At 39.7% G+C, this 18,405-nt stretch overlaps 3 protein-coding genes across 7 annotated transcripts in view; all 3 read left to right on the forward strand.

The window, feature by feature from the left end:
• Nucleotides 1–2,041, forward strand: part of LOC140555853 (plectin-like) — a 97,899-nt gene extending 95,858 nt beyond the window's left edge. Inside the window, exon 75 of the mRNA XM_072679172.1 lies at nt 295–2,041. Coding sequence (XP_072535273.1) covers nt 295–320 — 26 coding nt within the window. The 3' untranslated portion in view covers nt 321–2,041. The remainder of the gene's footprint in view (nt 1–294) is intronic.
• A 1,884-nt stretch (nt 2,042–3,925) lies between these two features.
• On the forward strand, nt 3,926–10,690 carry slc52a3-2b (solute carrier family 52 member 3-2b). Of its 2 annotated transcripts, none has more exons than XM_072678850.1 (4): nt 3,926–3,984; nt 8,142–9,260; nt 9,361–9,484; nt 9,949–10,690. In XM_072678850.1, the coding sequence occupies exons 2-4, from the start codon at nt 8,230–8,232 to the stop codon at nt 10,159–10,161; spliced, it is 1,368 nt and encodes a 455-aa protein (XP_072534951.1). In that variant the 5' UTR covers nt 3,926–3,984; nt 8,142–8,229; the 3' UTR covers nt 10,162–10,690. The 2 variants fall into 2 exon arrangements, with proteins under 2 accessions (XP_072534951.1, XP_072534950.1); XM_072678849.1 differs by lacking the exon at nt 3,926–3,984 and adding an exon at nt 6,319–6,471.
• A 617-nt stretch (nt 10,691–11,307) lies between these two features.
• Nucleotides 11,308–18,405, forward strand: part of ube3d (ubiquitin protein ligase E3D) — a 39,954-nt gene continuing 32,856 nt past the window's right edge. For all 4 annotated transcript variants that reach the window (XM_072678851.1, XM_072678852.1, XM_072678854.1 and 1 more), the window contains exons 1-4: nt 11,308–11,512; nt 15,818–16,017; nt 16,634–16,724; nt 16,854–17,085. In XM_072678851.1, coding sequence (XP_072534952.1) covers nt 11,436–11,512; nt 15,818–16,017; nt 16,634–16,724; nt 16,854–17,085 — 600 coding nt within the window. In that variant the 5' untranslated portion in view covers nt 11,308–11,435. The remainder of the gene's footprint in view (nt 11,513–15,817; nt 16,018–16,633; nt 16,725–16,853; nt 17,086–18,405) is intronic.

Here is an 18,405-nt window from a genome sequence, read left to right on the forward strand (position 1 = left end):
GCCCATTATGTTGTTTGCCAATTAGTTCATAAATAACTTGATTAAATTTGGAAGATGTAAAAATTGTGAAATTTCATTGATATTATTATTGATAGTAAATGCATAATAAATGATGAATTATGATTTATTGACTATTGTATTTTACCATATTGTGTTTTACTGCTGTTTATAAAAGCTGTAAGCTACAAGAGGGAATGATACAGAGATAGTTGACCCAGTTAAGTGGACTTTTATAGATTTTAATGGGACTTCAATTTCTGTCATACCTAATGACATCTTCTCATTACATTTCAGAAGAAGCTGAGAGAGCTCCTACATGACCCGTCCCTCTGCTTCCACCATGGGAAAGCAACAGGACTCAGGATCCTAACTGCACTGGGAACCAGAAAGAGGAACAGGCCAAAAAAAGGGCAAACAGTCTGGATAGGAATACCCCACAGATCTGTCCCACACCCACCCTGGATGCTGGGCTTCATGTTGTTCCTCCAAGTGCTGTGTAGTTCACATGAGGTTAATGTAACTGGTGGTTAGAGGTGTTTGTGGGAATTTGATCCACTTGAATTAGAAATTATGCAACTTTATTGCTCATCACAACACACCATTAGCTTCTAATTTTAGATACATTACGTCTCTCTCTCTCTCTTTTTCACAAAATGTGCATATTACCCCCCCCCCCCCCCCACTCTCTCTCTCTCTCTGTTATGAGAGATGACATGTTCAAATGTTCTGCATGGGTATGAACTGCATGATGCCTCCAGTGAAATCCCAAATAGCTTTTCTAATGCTTTGTGCAAGACATTGTGTGCACTGAGGTCCTAATTTTCTTCGTGGGCTTGGTGTGAGGTTTGAAGTATGGACTGCAAGTATGGACATTGATGCCTTTACTATGGCTTTACTGAGTGGGCTGTCTAAGCTCACTCTCTCACACATGCACACCACTGTTCCGATTCATAGTTAGGTAAGAGGTGCCCTGCAGATAGTGATGCAAACCAAAACAAACAGACCTCGTTCGACTGCCTTAAGGCTTGAATGTCTTCTGTATTATGTGTTGTGTACTCTTGAAAAACACTGCTTTTATGCCTCATTTGTATTGATATCTGTGGTTGTAGAATTTCCTCAGGTTTGGTGAGCCAGACTATTTAAGATATTTTCCACAATTGACCGCTAACATGGCCCTCATACAAAGGTACACTGCAGTTCCAACCCATTGAGCATGTAACTGATCACACACTGTAATCAGATCTAATGTAATCAATATAATGGTTTTGTTTTTTGTCTCTAGCTGTGCTAAGGTTTTATTAGTGTAATTATTTTTCAGCTTAAATCGACACAGGTTTTTTTGAATAATTATTTGATTTTGAACAATCAAGTCTACTCTATCTATAAGTGTCTCCCTAAGAGGATATGAAAGTGTAGGTCTCCATGAGATTAGCATGATATGAATTGTCCAGCACTCTGATTTCTGTCTTTATTTGAGCCAAAAGAAAGCAAGTACATTTGAACTGCTTTTGCTTTGTGTCCTGCTCAGGGCCGCATCTTTTGTCTTCATTTTCTGCCTTAAATACTCTTCTGAATGTTGGGTTTTAGCACTACTATGTGAAGGTGTGCTGGCTGCAGCATTTAATTCATGTAACATATCACATATGTCTTTTCTGTCAATATGTGATGTTAAGACTGTAAGACTAAAAGCATTTGATGTGTGTGACAGTAATCTATTAGCAGAGGTAATAAAGGGTATGACAACGACTATCTACACAAAAATTATGTTTACACATAAAGCAGTTTTTCCTAGCGCTGTATGTTCATCCATGCCATCCGGTATCTGACTGCAAACTCTGTAAAACACTAAAAAGAGTTTTTCCTGCCTATGCAGCTTCCTAGTGGCATCAAACAAAGCCTTGCATGTATTCACCACAGATTACTTTTAAGTCATTGTAGAGGATTGTCACTAATACGTCTCTTGTAAAATAAATCTTTTTACAGAATGTTGTCTATAATGTGAAACTATTTTCTATGTGGGTTTTTTGTGAATAGTGTCTAGAAAGCTATTCTCCTGATCTGCCAGTCTATTATGTGTACCACATACCCACATAACATCATGTTCAGACATTTGTGTGGCGTCTGCTGTTTTTAACATCTGGTCTGACGATAGAAACATGGAGTCATGAATATGAAAAACCTTACTAGACCCAGAATATAATAACATCATCCTATTACACATAGAAAAACATGCAAATCCTAGCAGAAGAGTTGATAGTTTCAAGAAATTTAGATAAAGGGAAGGGCCATCTTCCAAAAACAGATCATATAAAAAACACTTGAGCCAGACTGTGCTGCTTTGTTACTATGTCCTTCATGGTAAAGGCAAAACTCCCTGAAGAAATGCCTTAAGTACAGAAATGACTCGAAATCATATCTAATCATGTATCATATATATGCATTTTCTACATATATCCAATTCAGTGGACAGATCAGACAGAATTACTACACAACGTACTATATTGGACAAACCGCATGCTTTTATTTCTTTTCGGTGCCACAACATACTAGCTAAGTGCAGAAAAGACTGCTCAGATATTTCAGTTATTTTGTATAGCTTAAAGCCCATGCTTTAATGGTTGATACTTGGATTGTTATACAAAAAGACTTTTGTTAATTTTAATAAAATTATTTAAAACACACAAAAAAGCAATACATTTTAATCAACAGTAAGTGTTAAATAAAATGGTAGATGCAGGTACTCTCTGTGGTCTTTTTATTTTAAAATTGAGATTTTATAGTACACTGCGAAAAGTGCCTCTTATGCGATTTGCTAGCTACCTAGCTAGCACCTTTGACGATTACTACATAGAGTTACCTTATTAAAAGGCTAGAGGAGTGGAAAATGCCCCCCTATTTACTACTAAAATGCATAAATTCTTAAGTTTCTAAAAGAAACTTTATATGTTATTATATGTCCCATTGTACAAGTCATGTATTTACAATTGACCCGCTGATTTTCAAAGTTTGGACAGTTTCTTGAATATGACCAGGAACACTTGGGCCTACTGGGCCTACAGCCTAAAGAAAATCACTAAGAAAGTAACTTCACCAAATATTCTTAATGTCCCTAGAGCTGAAAAGTGCTGAGAGCACAGATACACAATCTGCATTCAGAGAAAATGAGTGAGGAAAGCATTGTGCTTTGTTATTTTGGGTAGCATTGGGTAGACCTTGGGTGCCACTTGTGGAAAAACACATGAACACTGAAAATGGACTGTGGCCAAATTGGCATCAGAAAAGTACATCATCTCAGAGTTTAGGAGCACAGATTCCTCTCTCCCTGTGAAACCAGTCAAAACAAAATATAATAAGTGGCCATGAAGTTGTGACTTACGCAGCCTGAAAAGGTTCTTTAAAAAGTCACTGGCCATTAGCTTTAGACTTTTGTGTGAGGCAGGGCTTTTGTTGTTGTTGTTTGTAAAAGATTACAGACTAACAAAAAACATTCATGGCTAAAACCCAAGGCCAAGCAGTCGGTCCAGTGAAAAGCTTTTACACCAACATAAAGTACCCTGAGAGGAGGATTTTTGCCAACAACTAGAACATTAGTGGAAGCTAAAGGAGAATATCCATAGGTCTAACACCATTACTTTGCACCCCAGTGATTAGGAATTTGCAGAGAACAAAAGGCACCCCAGCCCTGCCTCACAGAAATCACAAGCTCCAGTCTAAAGCTGTCTGACAGTTGGTTTAGTTAAGCGTACCCACCTGCCTATTCAGCAATGAGCCCCCTGTTCTCTTCCCCATTCCTGACCAGGTACCAGCCTTTCCTCTGAGATCTGCCAGTCACACCAAATCACGGTAGCAGCCACCAAATCCGGACCCCCGCCTCTTGTTATCATGCTGTGCCTGACCAAGGCCATGTTGATAGTGGAGACTCAGAACAGCACAGACTGGACCTGACGCTTTGAGGCGCATTAAGCAGCGGACCTTTCAGAACAGGTGAGAGAGAGACTTTACATTACTACAGATTTTTCATGCATTAAAACAAAGGCACCTTACATGACTGTACAACTTACAGGACTGGAACCAGTTTTTTAAGGCATGATTTTTTTAGAGACCTTTAGTGGCTGTAAAGGCTTGAGGCTAAACATGAACTTGATTATTTAATAATACAATATTGATGTAAATTGGGTGTAAGTGGTGTTGGGGACTTGGGTCTTTCCTAAGATCAGCTTTAATGTCTTTGAGGATTCAATTTCATAACACCTTTAAACCTGTTTCCATTACTGTGTTGCTTCTGCAGTAACTAGCAGTGGTTCTTTATGATGTGTATTAAAGTATATAAAAGTAATAGTTATTGATAAATGTAAGATATGGATGTATACTACAGGTTTCAGTTCTGGTGCTTTGCCTTCTCTTAACCTGCATGACCTCTTATTATATAATGCAGAATACTTGGGATTTGGTGCAGTTGGGTCAAATACCACCTCTAGGCAGTGCCCAGTTATATAATCCTTAACCACGTCACATTTATTAAATTAACCGTGTTGAATCTTAACCTGCTTAAACAACAAATACTCAACAATATTTCTCTATTTCACTTTTAAAAGGGTACTGGATAAAAAAAATAATTAATTAATACCCCATAATCTTAGATCTCTCTTAGAGATGTTGGAGTTTAACTGGTTACAGTAAAAGACTATTTCACCTGCAGGCTCAAAGACTTGTCTTTAATACTATGGAATATTCTGAGTATTAAAAACACTAAGAATTACTAGGGTAGTTGTAATGGCATTGACTAAAAGTATTACACTTCAATAATAAGGTCAGTTTTGGCCTTGTGCAACAGAGCTTACAGCATTCTTCGTTTCAGCAGTGTTGTTTATTTCCTGTACTGCTGACCCTGGTGAAGTATAAAGATTTAGCATTCACAGGCATGTTTGTACAGGACAAGAATTAGTAAGTTAGAGAGTTAGAGAGTAGAATAGACCAGTATACTAACACTTTAATGAAAGCCATAGGTGCCTGTAACAACCAAGACATTTTAACCTAGCTAGAGAGACTTTATTTTAGGCATAAGGGGTCAAAAGACAGAGCAGCGTCCTTGTTATCTTACTGTCCCTGTTGTTATGCTATGAGAGCAGGCGAATGACAGAATTCAGAGGATTATGACTGAAAACAAGGCTTATTATAAAAATGCAGGCTTATTATTAATATTTATTATTATTATTTATTTATTTATTTAATAATATTTATTATTATTACTACTATGAAACTACTATATGTAATGTAGTTGTGTCGAGTTATGTAGTTATAAGAGCAATGAACCAAGATTTGGGAACAAATACAGTTTTATCTGTAAATAATATTGCTTTTATTATTAATATTGTATATATACTGCTAATTGATCTACTTTCTGTAACTGAGTGTCTTGCTATCCCTTTGCTGCTGTGACACTGTGAATTTCCCACTGTTGAACTAATAAAAGACGATCTTATCTTATCATACTGACACTCTGCTTTATGTTATAGACAAGACCTTACTGTACAAGATATCTATTAGGGGGCAGTGGTGGCTCAGCGGTTAGAGCGCCGGGCTATCGATAACAGGGTTGTGGGTTCAATTCCCAGGCTTGGCAAGCTGCCACTGTTGGGCCCTAGAGCAAGGTACTTTACCCTCTCTGAGTTGGCTGCCCACCGCTCTGTGTGTGTGTATATATATATATACACACACACTGCCCCTAGTTCACTAGTGTGTGTGTGTGTTCACTACCACAGATGGGTTAAATGCGGAGGACACATTTCGCTGTACAGTGACAAATTTACCTTTTTTCTTTTTATTAAAATTGTTGTGAAAAAATTAAAAATAAATTTAAACTGTTGTGTGTCAAAAAATTATTTACCTAAAATAGTCTAACAGCCAAGATCTGTTTGGTGTCTAAATTTAGCTTTTTTGGATTTGTAGAGCAGTCCCAAGGCTAATTTCAGAGCCTGTGTCACCTAAATATATACCTGCTTATAATATTTTACACAATAAAGAAAAAAACTAAAGACACCAAACGTTACTTGACTATGTGATTATGTTTGGGGTGCTAATTTTTTCTTTTTTACCCCTTTCTTCAAAAAGCAAAGCAGTAGTGTTTCTTCCTGGTTCTTCAAGGTTGAGTAGGAGTGGGAGGGGAGGGGTGGGGCACGAGTGTCTACGTCATCAGTCCTCCTCCTCTCCCTGCTTCGTCACAGCTGCCGGGTTGAGCACATGGCCGTGTCTTTGAATTAGGTTAGAGGTTTAGTGTGCCATACAGGAAGCTTGCGCCTGCGTACTTTCTCCGCCATCAGGTGGACAGAGAGAGAGAACGAGCAGAACAGTGTGGGAGGAGAAAAGGGCTCACACACACACACACACACACACACACTAGCTGACGTAACCAGACTCACACACTTTTCACAATGTAAATCGGCAGTAGTCAGTTGGCAGCACCAACACGAGGTAGGTTGTGTAGGTCTGTGTTTGGGTGTGTGTGTGTGTGTGTGTGTGTGTGTGTGTGATGTGGGTGTGTTTTATTCCCAAACTATCAAGGGTCTTTCAAGGACACTAGGTAAAAGGAGGCAGACTGGACTATGATCATGAGAATTCTACTTTTACATAATCTGATAGCATGGTGGGGAATAAGTGTGAATAAAGGCTTGGAGGAAGTGGAAGAGAAGGAAGTGGCTATGGACATTTATCTGAAATGGAGGTTGCTTCCTGAATCATTAATGTAGCTTTTCACGTATGATGAACAAATGATTAGCCTCTGGGTGGTCAGGTTTAGAGCAGTTGGTTAGTAAGGGAAAGGTCACATAACCTCCCGACTGACTACCTCTGCAACCTGCAATTCATTATATGACCACTGTAAAATGTCTGTACATGGAAATCCTCTAAGCTTGGTCAAGGCTTTTGGCTCTAGTTCTACAGAATATGAGCAGTACTCAATAATACTCAGTACTTTTTCAGTATTGCAGTTTGGTAGATGTAATACTCAGACTTTCAGTACGTTCAGTTGAACCGTATTTTGCTGGCATTTGAAAAGTTTCACTTTGATTAAACAGAGACTGAATTGTAAAAAAAAAAAATAAATAATAATTACGCTTTAGACCATTAATTTAATAATTTTCTGTAAGGATGTCCTGATCAGGTTATTTTGCCCCCTGATGTGATCTGAGTCTCTAAATGCTGAGTATCAGCCGATATCTATCCGATCTTTGTGTTTATATAAATAATACAGCCACACGTTTAGATAAGATATGCTGCTGACTAAAACTGACATAAATTACTTTATTTTTAGTTTGAATTTCTATAATGAGACATTCTGGAATGATTTTTTTTTACTTGTAGTTAATGTACTTTTCTTAAATTATTGTTTTATAGTATGTTTAAAATCGTATAATCCAGTCTGACTCACCTCCCTGACCATTCAGCTCCCAGCTCCTTTGAAACACTGCAGACAAGTTACTTTGTGTGTGTATGCAGATATCATATCTGTTGTTGGTTGTTGACGACTGTCAAATTTGAGAGTTAAAATTTCATTGTGTTTCATGTTCTACTATAAAGTAGTCCTTACTGCTGCCGCCTGGGAATAATGTCTGTAAACAGAGGTCACCAAATGGCACGCCGGACGTTGTGGTTGAGACTGAACTGGATTGGAATTTAAAAAGCTGATCCATTAAAATATGCCTAGATCAGCCCATCCCTAGTTTTCTGTGATCAACCATTTTCTGTGATTTTGCCATAGTATCGTGCCATTGTGCACTTGGCAAAGCATTGAAATCGGAACCCTAGATCAAATTGAGTTGTGCATTTAAAATATGTAGTTTCTGCAGAATGCAGTTCCTTAAAGAGCACACGTAAATGTTCTTGCCCCAGCAAGAATCAAATATTTTACAGACATTGATTTCACTACTTATGGACAATAAGAAAATATCAAAAATCATGTTTCTTTAAATGACCGTTTCATCCTGCACCTGCAGCTCTGTTTTGGAAGAATATGGCTAACGTCTCTTCTCAATTTTATGGCATGTCGTAATTCAATAACAAGATAATTTGTTTCTCCTTTCGTTTTTAAGGTTACTGTCAAAGTTACTGTCAACTACTCTGAAAGTCCTCTGTTTGTGTTTCAGGTGGGAAAAAAACTGTGTTCGTGTTTCAGATGACCTTCTGTGCTCTTTGTTGGATAATCAGAATCTAAAAAAAAAGAATCTCCTCATCATGGCGTTATTGACACATGTATTAGCCTGCCTCTTTGGCATCGGTTCATGGGTTGCTATCAATGGTATGTGGGTGGAACTCCCACTAATTGTACCTGGGATTCCTGAGGGCTGGTACCTGCCCTCCTACCTCACTGTGATCATCCAGTTGGCCAACATCGGCCCACTATTCATCACACTCATGCACCGCTTCAAACCTGGAGCTCTGGACGAGCGGCCTGTCATCTACACTATCGTAGTGGTGGGAGTGGTTGCCACGTTCCTCCTGGCTTTTCTCTGGAAGCACACAATAGTTGTGGGAAACGCTGCACACAGTGTGGCCTTGTTGGCTCTCAGTTTCCTGCTGTCAGTGGTGGACTGCACGTCTTCTGTCACTTTTCTGCCTTTTATGATGAGGCTCCAGCCTCAGTACCTCACCACCTACTTCGTTGGGGAGGGTCTGAGTGGCCTGATTCCGGCATTGGTGGCTCTGATCCAGGGCGTTGAGATTGTCCAATGCAGGAACGCTACAATTAATGCAAATGTTAGCATGGATAACTCCACCTGGGGGGCCAGTGGTGAGCTGGTGGCAGATTATCAGCCAGCCAACTTCTCCGCTCAGGTCTTCTTCCTGTTCCTCAGTGTCATGATGGTAGTGTGTCTGGGCGCTTTCCTGATGCTCAACCACCACCGTTCTGTGACAAAGGAATGCAAGCGTGAACACTATCTAGATGATGAAGTGCATGGAGGGAAAGCTGACATTAGCCTTTCTCTGCAGAACCCTGCTCCAGAACAGAAACCCATGTTAGATGCTTCAGATGGTCCAATAACTGAACCTCGCAGCAGCTTTGGGAAAGGTACCTACAGCACAGCAGAGGTGGTCTTCATTTTTATGGTTCTGGCCTGGGTCAATGCATTAACCAATGCAGTCCTCCCGTCAGTACAGTCCTACTCTTGTCTGCCTTATGGAAATCAGGCCTATCACCTTGCAACCACCATGGCTGCAGTGGCCAACCCCGTGGCTTGCTTCATTGCTATGTTTGTGCCAATAAGGTGAGGTTTTATGAGACTTAATATAATTGCATAAGAGTTTGTAGATCTTCCTATCTAAAAATCTAATGTAGACCCTGACTTCGCCTTCCCTCCTTGTCAGGTCCCTGGTTCTGATGGCTGTTCTCACAGTGACTGGAACAGGATTTGGGGCCTACATTATGGCCATGGCAGCACTGAGTCCCTGCCCTCTACTGGTACATCACGATACAGGAGCTGCACTTGTGGTATGGCTTACATCATCTACTTGTCTACTCATCCAAATTAATGATAACTACTGATTTGATACGACTAGCAGAGAGAATATCATAATACAGACACGCTGTGCCAAGTATGTAGCTAACCTGTAATATGGAGAGGAGTGTTTCGGTCCAGGCTCAGCATGCACTTTGTAATTTTGGACAAGCGAGCAAGATAACATTCACGAGAACTCCAGTAATATTACTCTGCCACCTCACACAGTCCACATGATTCTTTCACTTACAGTCTGTGACTGGTCTGTATCTCTCAGCTTGCCCAGATAATTATGTCCTTTAGTGATGGCTCAAAGTGTCAATTACATTTCCCAACCGTGCTCAGGAGCAAGAAATGCCATTTTCCATAGTGTTGCTTTCAATCAGTGTACTAACTGGACTGCAATGTATTTAATTAATCAAATCTCTCTCTCTCTCTCTTTCTCATGCTACAATAGGTCATCACTTGGGTGATGTTTGTCCTCACTTTGTCCTATGTGAAGGTGATCATCGGGGTGCTTCTGCGAGATGAAGGACATAGCGCCCTCGTGTGGTTCGGTGCTGTAGTACAGCTTGGCTCCATGCTAGGTGCACTGTCAATGTTTCCTTTAGTCAGCGTGTATGGACTCTTCAAATCAGGGGATCCTTGTAACACCAAGTGTCCTAAATGACCACAATGAAGTCATTAAGTCAAGTAACTTGTCATGTTCCCCAATGTTCAGAATGTAAATGTTTGCTTTTACACTACTATGACACAAATCCAAAAGCCAGTTTCTTTGCTCCAAAAACCTTACTGAAATGTTATGGACATTATAGCCCTTCTGTTTGCCCAAATGTTGGTCTGACCAATGCACTGTATTAAACTATCTAAAGCAGAGCTTTAGTTGCACTAGTAACATTTGACAGAAACTCCCATAAAAGGACATTACATCTGTCAGTTCTAATGTTTAATATATATTGAACCGATACTTGATGAAAAGTGCCTTGCTGTGGTATTTAATGCTATGGTATTTAAAGTTGCTTTCCAGCTTTTAGGTCACTTTTGTATGTATTTTAAGTAGTTTACTGTTTGCTTTTTAAGTTATGAGGCCTTAGTACATGCTGGTAGTAACTGGTATAACTTTCTTTCTTTTTTTGTATGGCGTAACTTTAAACTAAACTCAAATGTACACTTTTTGAGAATAAAATATTTGAAATACATTGTTATAGTGTTCATATCATCTGTGTGTCTAAAGAAAAGATATTTGCCTTAATACCTAAAACTAACAAAAAACAGGTTTAGTGGAAAAGTGTGACGAATAAATACATATCAGGTATTTTATTTGATTTGTCATACATATGTTTCCAGCTTTTCTGAAGAGTACACTGACACAGTACAGGGGCTAAAAGCAGGCTCTCACACACGCAGCTGGAGTCTAGCTGCCCCTGCTTTTGACAGTGGGTGAAGGTCTCCACTCCAAGGTCTGCTTTGACTCTGGGTGAAGGTCTCCACTCCAAGGTCTGCTTTGACTCTGGGTGAAGATCAACTCCTCTGTTCCAAGATCACACCACCACAGCTGTGTTTCTGACTGTGCCATCCTTCTTTATACGCAGGACCAGGTGCACTGTTGAGCTCTCTTGCAGAGCTCAATGACAGTTAGCTAATATTTACACTGATCACATTGGTGGGTCATTTCTGAGCAAGGAAACGTTCCTCGGAGTTGTCCTCATATTTTCCTAACCAGCTTTCCTCTTGCTCTTGTCCTGGGTTTGCTCTGTGTTGTGTAGTTTCCGTACTTGACTAACCTAGCTAGCTAGCTAATCCGTGGAGACCACGCGTCTGTCATACCGCTCCAGGTCAATAGATGGCGATATACGTCTCTGAATGGGGCGAAAACGACCACAGAAAAAGGTGAAAACACTCTCATGCCCGCCGCTTGAAACGTGAGGCTGAAACTGAGCAGAAATGGAGCAGAATGAGAAACAGCACTTCATCTTTCTGGAGCTGAGACAACGGCTACAAAGCGGCCTCCTGGTTATACGGCAAGTTTCAGCTCACTCCCACAGTTCACTGTGTGTAAAAGACACACACACACACACACACACGTGTAAAAGTGCATACTTATGTAAAACGTGTCTTTACGTCGTTCCACGGATCCAGTAGCCACTGCATGGTCTAAAGCAGGGCTCGCCTACAGCGTTAAGTTCTAGTAGGACACTGTCTGTCTGTCTGTCTGTCTGACTGTCTGTCTGTCTGACTGACAGCTTGCTCTGACTTCTTCATAAAAGAAACAGCTGGACCGGTGACTAACTAAAACGTACTGCCAGCTCGACACACAGCCTCATCCAGCCCTTCGAGCTTCATATATGGATCAGCTTGACCCGCCATCCTTTTAGGATACACGGAAGACCAGCATTTTCCTGTCCTGGCACTGAAGTGGTGGAGAGAACTTCCCCTGGCTGTCCGAACAGCAGAGTCGCTCACTGTCTCCAAACGCAGACTGGAGACTCACCTCCTCCGAGACTGTGGTCTTCATACTGACTTCTGTGTCCGTCATCATGTTTTCCGTCATCTTTTGGATCCTAGTCTATACAAACTAGCTATGGATATTTCCTGAGTAAACAGTGAAGCACTTTTGTCGCTCTGGATAAGAGCACCTGCTGAATGCCTTAAATGTAAATATACATCCATGTAAAACAGGGTAGATCCACCCCTTACTTTACAGAAAGTTCCTGCAGTTCCTTTTTTTCTCCAAACGTACGTTTCCTGTCTAATTATGTCATAAGTCATATATAAGTCATAAGAAAGAAACCTTACCGGTCACCTCATCACAAAACATAGCATCTGAAGGATGCTGCAGAATATCTACAGAAGCCAGAAAGTTTTATTTAACCTCATTAGTCCCCAACCCTTGTTTATAAAACTCATCTGGCTTCTGTAGATATTCTGCAGCATCCTTCAGACGCTATGTTTTGTGATGAGGTGACCGGTAAGGTTTCTTTCTTATGACTCTTATATGAAGATAATGTTTGTAGCAAGCAGGGCTGAACAGAGGAACAGCCTGTCCTGAGTTCTTGCAGGTTCACTCATGAGGAGATTGGGTTTACCCTCGTCACCATGTATACAAGCAGTTTTCTCCAAGAGTCTTCCAGATCTCTTCTCGGCCTCCACAGTTCCCTTAAACTGCCTTGCTTTTTCTTTAAGTAACAGGACACGCTGTAGAATCCACATTTGGGGGTCCTACTGACACTGACATGGGCCCTAAAATGTATTAATTGAGTATTTTGGAGGGGTATATTGTGGAGGTCCAAGGTAATATCTTTCCATGGGGGCCCAAAATCCCAGGCAGCGCCTGTGTGCTGGAGTAACGTTCACTCAAAAGTAATAATTTGTATTGTATATATCGTAGTAAGTCGTGTTATGATACTTCTGGTATATCTTTAACATGTAGTAATATAATTTTGTCATGGCTGAATATTTATTGTGTGTGTTGTATTATGTTCTGAAAGGTATCTCCTGAAACTGGTGTTTTGGCAGTATTGTATTCCACCACTAGATGGAGATGCTTATTAGACTTGAGACCTGTATCTTGGTATTGGTGGTTGTCTGTAGTGATGTTTATTTGGTAGTCATTGGCTGGCAGATGGTTTGGTTTGAAGGAGAATTATGCTGGGACACAGACACCACACATATTCACTCCCCAGAGTCATGTGTGCTGGTCACATCCCGCAGATTGCTGCTTTACATTAAAATGGTTAATGGGATTTAGCCCTCGAAGGATTCTGATATTTTATTGCTGAACATTATTCCACGTGGCTGAACCGAACTGGTGCTGAATCTCCAGAGTCCATGCTCTTATTCCCTTATTAAGCCTGCCATGAAAGCAGCAGGCAGTCTGTGAGAAGTGGGGTGAGGACAGGTAGAATTGGACAGTACTGATGAATGGCCTCTACTTTCTCTTTTTGCCTCAGGATGAAACTGTCCCTATAGTGGGTGTAGAGAATGATGGCATTGCTACTTTTTCTTGCACCTTGTTGCAGATATTTTCTCAGCAGGGCCCCTAAAATGGACTTTAGTGGATTATTGGAATATTGCTTTTTTTCTGCGTAGTTGCTTAATTTACGATGTCATTTTATATTGTTAAAATTTCAGAATGTATCTGTTGATATTGGTGGGTGTGATTGGAGGCGGGGGCACCTTTACATTCTTCTTATTAAGTATTTTACAAATTTATGTTCTTTTACTAACCTATAGCTCAGTAATTTAGCAGGACCTTTAATCTTCACACTTGTTAGCTCTGTCTAGCTCTGTCACAGTGACAAGGACACAGGGCCTTAGAGGTTGTTTGGAAGATGGTGTGTATGTTTTTCAGGAGACTGAGCGGTTCTGCTGCAGCCCATTATCAAGATGCTTTTGCTGTGTTGGGCAGAACTGAAACTTAAGTGGGCTCGAGTCTCAAGAGTATGAACTATGGGACAACGAGCTATCTGAGTGACATTCTTCATAACCTCTCCTCAGTGTAAACAGCCCACCAAAGCCGTATACAGGCCAGAAGACCTTTTTTCCAACCTGTTATTCCTTCGCTTACACTCTTTCGTCAGCGACTTTAAGACTCTTAAAGGTTGTTTGACACACAAGGGCTGGTTGTTGTGTTTAAGAAGGACACAGTGACATTAGATAAGAACTTTTGTATTCATCTTTATACTGCAAACTTTTAAAGCTGAACCCACTCACGGCCATCGGACCTCAACTTGTTAATCAGATACTGCTGATGCAGTCATACTGATAAATGCTATTCAATAGTTCTCTGTTGAATCATTAGTATGGGTTTTGCTTTTGCATTTGAGCCTTTGGATTTCCATATAAATACATATAATTTACATAAAAGTATAACGTTGTTGACAGTCTGATTTTTCGTCCTCTCCCGCTCTGTTTCTCTCTGGGTGGTGAATGGGTTGACCTGTTGATGTAATTGTTCATGTTCATCTTTTTACATTTTGAAATCTTAAGTCATTCATTAGTATTCATTAGTTTTCATATCAGGTAGGGCTGGGCAAAATGGTAAAAATACTATATCACAATATTTAAAGACTTTTTTTCATGATATACAATATTTATCATGATACATGTAATCACAGACTACATACATCAGTATCGACAGATTCTTAAACTGCTATTCAGATCCTCTCCCGTACTGAACACAGTGGTGTTTATTCAATATCTGCTGCTCTTCATCTAATTAAACCAGTCTAATTACACTGCTAGTAATAAAACCTGCAGCTGATCAGTGTTTATTAATACGATACGATAAATATTGTCATATTGCCCAGCTCTAGTTTCAAGGGTTATCTAATGCTAACCATACGCTCAAAGACCAAAATGCTTCTGGAAGACTAAGGTCTGACACTTCTTGCAGGGTTATATTTACAAGAAGAGAAACTGTTGAACAATTGAACAGAAACAGAAGCTGCTTTTAGTAGCAGCTGCCTCTGTGTGTGCAGTAGTTTGTTCAGACAAACTGTGCAAAAAATAAAAAGATTCTTCAGAACATGGACACGACCCTGGTTAAATCAACGGGGATAGCTGGCGGCTTCCTGTTTCGTGCTGGAGAGAGTTCCCCTATTGGTTGTTTACAATGTACACGTCACAATGTGCATTAGTCAAGACTAAAAACCTGTAATATCAAACTTGTAATATTGATTTTAGTGGAATGTGAAGACGAGAAAAAAGCCGATGTAATCCTGACCACCTTAAACCAAACGATCGAGATGATGTCTAGCAAGCTTTATAAAATTTCATTCTGACATTGGAAATCTGTCTGCGACAGTGAAATTGCTTGAAAAATCATTTGGTATAAGGCTGGGATTAGTTATGCTCTGGATTATCCAACAGTGCCATGTATATATGGAAATGGAAACTGGAGAAACGGAATTTGAATTCTTTAGGCCCCATTCACCAGTCAGGTTCATTAGATTCATGGTGTGTTTTTAAAGCATAGAAGAATTGTTTGCAGCTAAGACTCTTATAATGATGGATCCTATTGTCCTTGTAAATTAAACAAATAGGAAAAGTGTTGAATGTAAAAATCTGAAAAAAGTAAAAAAAAAAAAAATAATAATAATAAAAAGAATTCTTAAGTACAAGTGGTGAATAAGACCCATTGTTTTTGTGACATGCTTTTTGAATGAGGCACAATAAAGACTTAATAAATAACTTCCTAAACCGTATAGATTTAAAAAATAATAATACTACAATTGCCATTGATATGAGTATTTTCAAGTCCTTTGTAATCCGAGTGTGCCTGACTGAAAAGTGACTTTTTTTTTTTTTTTTTTTTTTTTTTTTAGAAGTGATGCTGTTGAAGGCAACCCAAAAGTGAATGTGTCTTGTGAAGACTCGGCCCTAAAGATCCATGTACCCAGTGAGGAGTATCAGGTGAAGCTGACACCAGGGGTCAGTCTAGTGGAAGGGTCATGTCAGAAGAGTCCTGAAGTAAAGGAGGATGGGTTTCATATCCGGTTGCGTTTGAAAGTGGACCAGTATGCAGGTACCTGCAGAAGTTCATACTTCTTGTTCATACAATCCACTCATATACATCAAACTTTGCTATCACAGTTGAGACATGAGAATGAACATAGAAGTCCTTGTGGGCCAGTGTCAGAAGGTCATTAAGCATGATTCTGTGCAAGGACTGGTTGAATGTCATTTGGTTTGCTTGAGGAATTTGAGTAATGAATGTGAACCTGCCTTTAGGCTCCACGCATCGTCACACTGCACAGATTAAGTGAGATTAATGATGAACATGGAATGCACCGGCCGTGTGACCCTTTGCTTTAAGCTACTGCCATGCTCTGTTTGAGCCCTACTGGGCAAGATATGCAGTCTTAAGACCTCAAAACCCTGAGTCCTTAAATCGGATGTGTTTCTTTGACTTTGTTCTCATTTTCATGCTGGTAATTTTGCTACATTCTTAATTATAAGTATCTGGGTTCTTACTGTGTGCTTGGATAGGGTTATGGGCTTTAACATTACTGTATTGGCAAATATTCTATGAAGGTCATAATAAAAAATTCAACAATGAAAAGCTATCTCATCATTTTGCTGTTGTAGATTTTTCAGGTGTGTACTGTTCTGAAGTGTTAACTTTTGTTTGCTGTTGCCAGAGGCTTCAGACAGTGTGATTGAACGTCTGAGGGTGCAGGAGAAGTATTGTTTCCTGTGCCAGTCCTGCAGGGCCATGCTGCTTAAAGACAGGTGAGGACCGAGTTAATTTGTTCAACTCTAGTTCAAAGAGCAAGTTGATTTATCTAGCTCTAATTCACTGAAGAGATGAATGTAGTTAAGACAGAAGCATTCAGCCCTATAACACTGCTGCATTTGCAGGGTTTTTAAACGAGTTCTGCCTCTACCTAATGGGAACTGGAATACATTAGTAGATGACTGGTGCTGTCACCCTGACCCTTTTGCCAACAAGAAACTTCTCCCTAAGGAAGAGGACTGTTTGCTTGGTGATACATACGTACTCCTGACTCGGGATAGCAGCTGTGACCAAAGCCTTGCACAGCAAGTGGACTTATCTCCTGTAATCTCTGCCGCTACTCAGCATTCTGAAAAGGTATGTGATATTGCTGCTTTGTCTGGCCCGCTAAACACATATAAACAATGAAAATAACAGCTTCAGAATCATGTTGATGATCTTGATTATGTTCCACTGACTTTTAATAGAGAGAATAGCGGCGCTGTTGTTGCTACTCCAAGCTCACTACGCTGCTAACTGCAGTACGAAACTTTGGAGAAGCAGGCGGGAAAACTCTCGCTGAACTATGTAACGCTGCATAACCCGAGTCACAATTGTGTAACAATCCAGTAACTTTACTCTACCACCTTAGTCCTCATGCAGCTTTGACTTTTTGTGGCTGCATCTCAAAGCACAAATTACATCCCCAGACTATAGGGGGAGCCCAGGAGCAAGAAATGCCTGTTTTCCATAGTATTGCATTAACACCATATTGTGGTTAATACTGATACCCAGTAACAGAGATGCTGATGACCATTAATGTGTTGGTTTATGTACCATTAATGTGTTGGACTGGTTTATTTTTACTTAGCATTTTACCTAGACTTAGAACTGCTTTCATTTTTGCATTATGGTACCGTGTTGGCAAAGAAATGCATCAGCATCAATATTGTAATTTTATACATTTCTTTTTTTATGATTGAAAAAGGTCTCTAAAACAATCGTTCAAATAACAAACACCTTTCCTCATTAATGCTACGTAACTGCTCCATGAGATCAGCTGTTTCTGTTTCCTGCTCCATTTCGAGCTACAGTTTAATAAAAACAAACAAACAAAAACAATGATTATTTCTTCATGGTATTAAAAAGAAAAAAGACCCCAGTGTAAACACCAAGTGATCACACAGTCAAACACCATGGAGCTGGTGTGTGTGTGTGTGTGTGTGTGTGTGTGTGTGTGTGTGTGTGTGTGTGTGTGTGTGTGTGTGTGTGTGTGTGTGTACGCTTTGGGCTTGACTGGATAATACTGTCTAATTACTCTGTTCAGCCATTACTTTAAGGTACGTTTCTTTGTGTAGGGAATGGCATAAATACAATAGATCACATACTCTATAAATACCCCTCTGCACTGCTGACTATTCTGCTGAAGTTCTTAAAGTTCTGTAGGTTCAAAACCCTACAGTTCTGCACCTTTATTCACAGTTTGTCAAAATGAAAAAGAAATTAATTAGAAATTAAAAATAATTAAGATTATTCAGCTAACTGACAAAATAATTGGTAGAAAAATAGTCCTTAGTGGCAACCCTAGTTTTCTGTGTCTTTTAAAATAAGTTAATATAAAATAAGTTAATGCAAATTCAAAGTGTAACGTTTTGCAACCAGGTTGTGCGTGTCAAAAAAAAATAAATATATATATAT

The sequence above is a fragment of the Salminus brasiliensis genome, chromosome 5 (assembly GCF_030463535.1).
Source record: "Salminus brasiliensis chromosome 5, fSalBra1.hap2, whole genome shotgun sequence".
Lineage (NCBI taxonomy): Eukaryota > Metazoa > Chordata > Actinopteri > Characiformes > Bryconidae > Salminus > Salminus brasiliensis.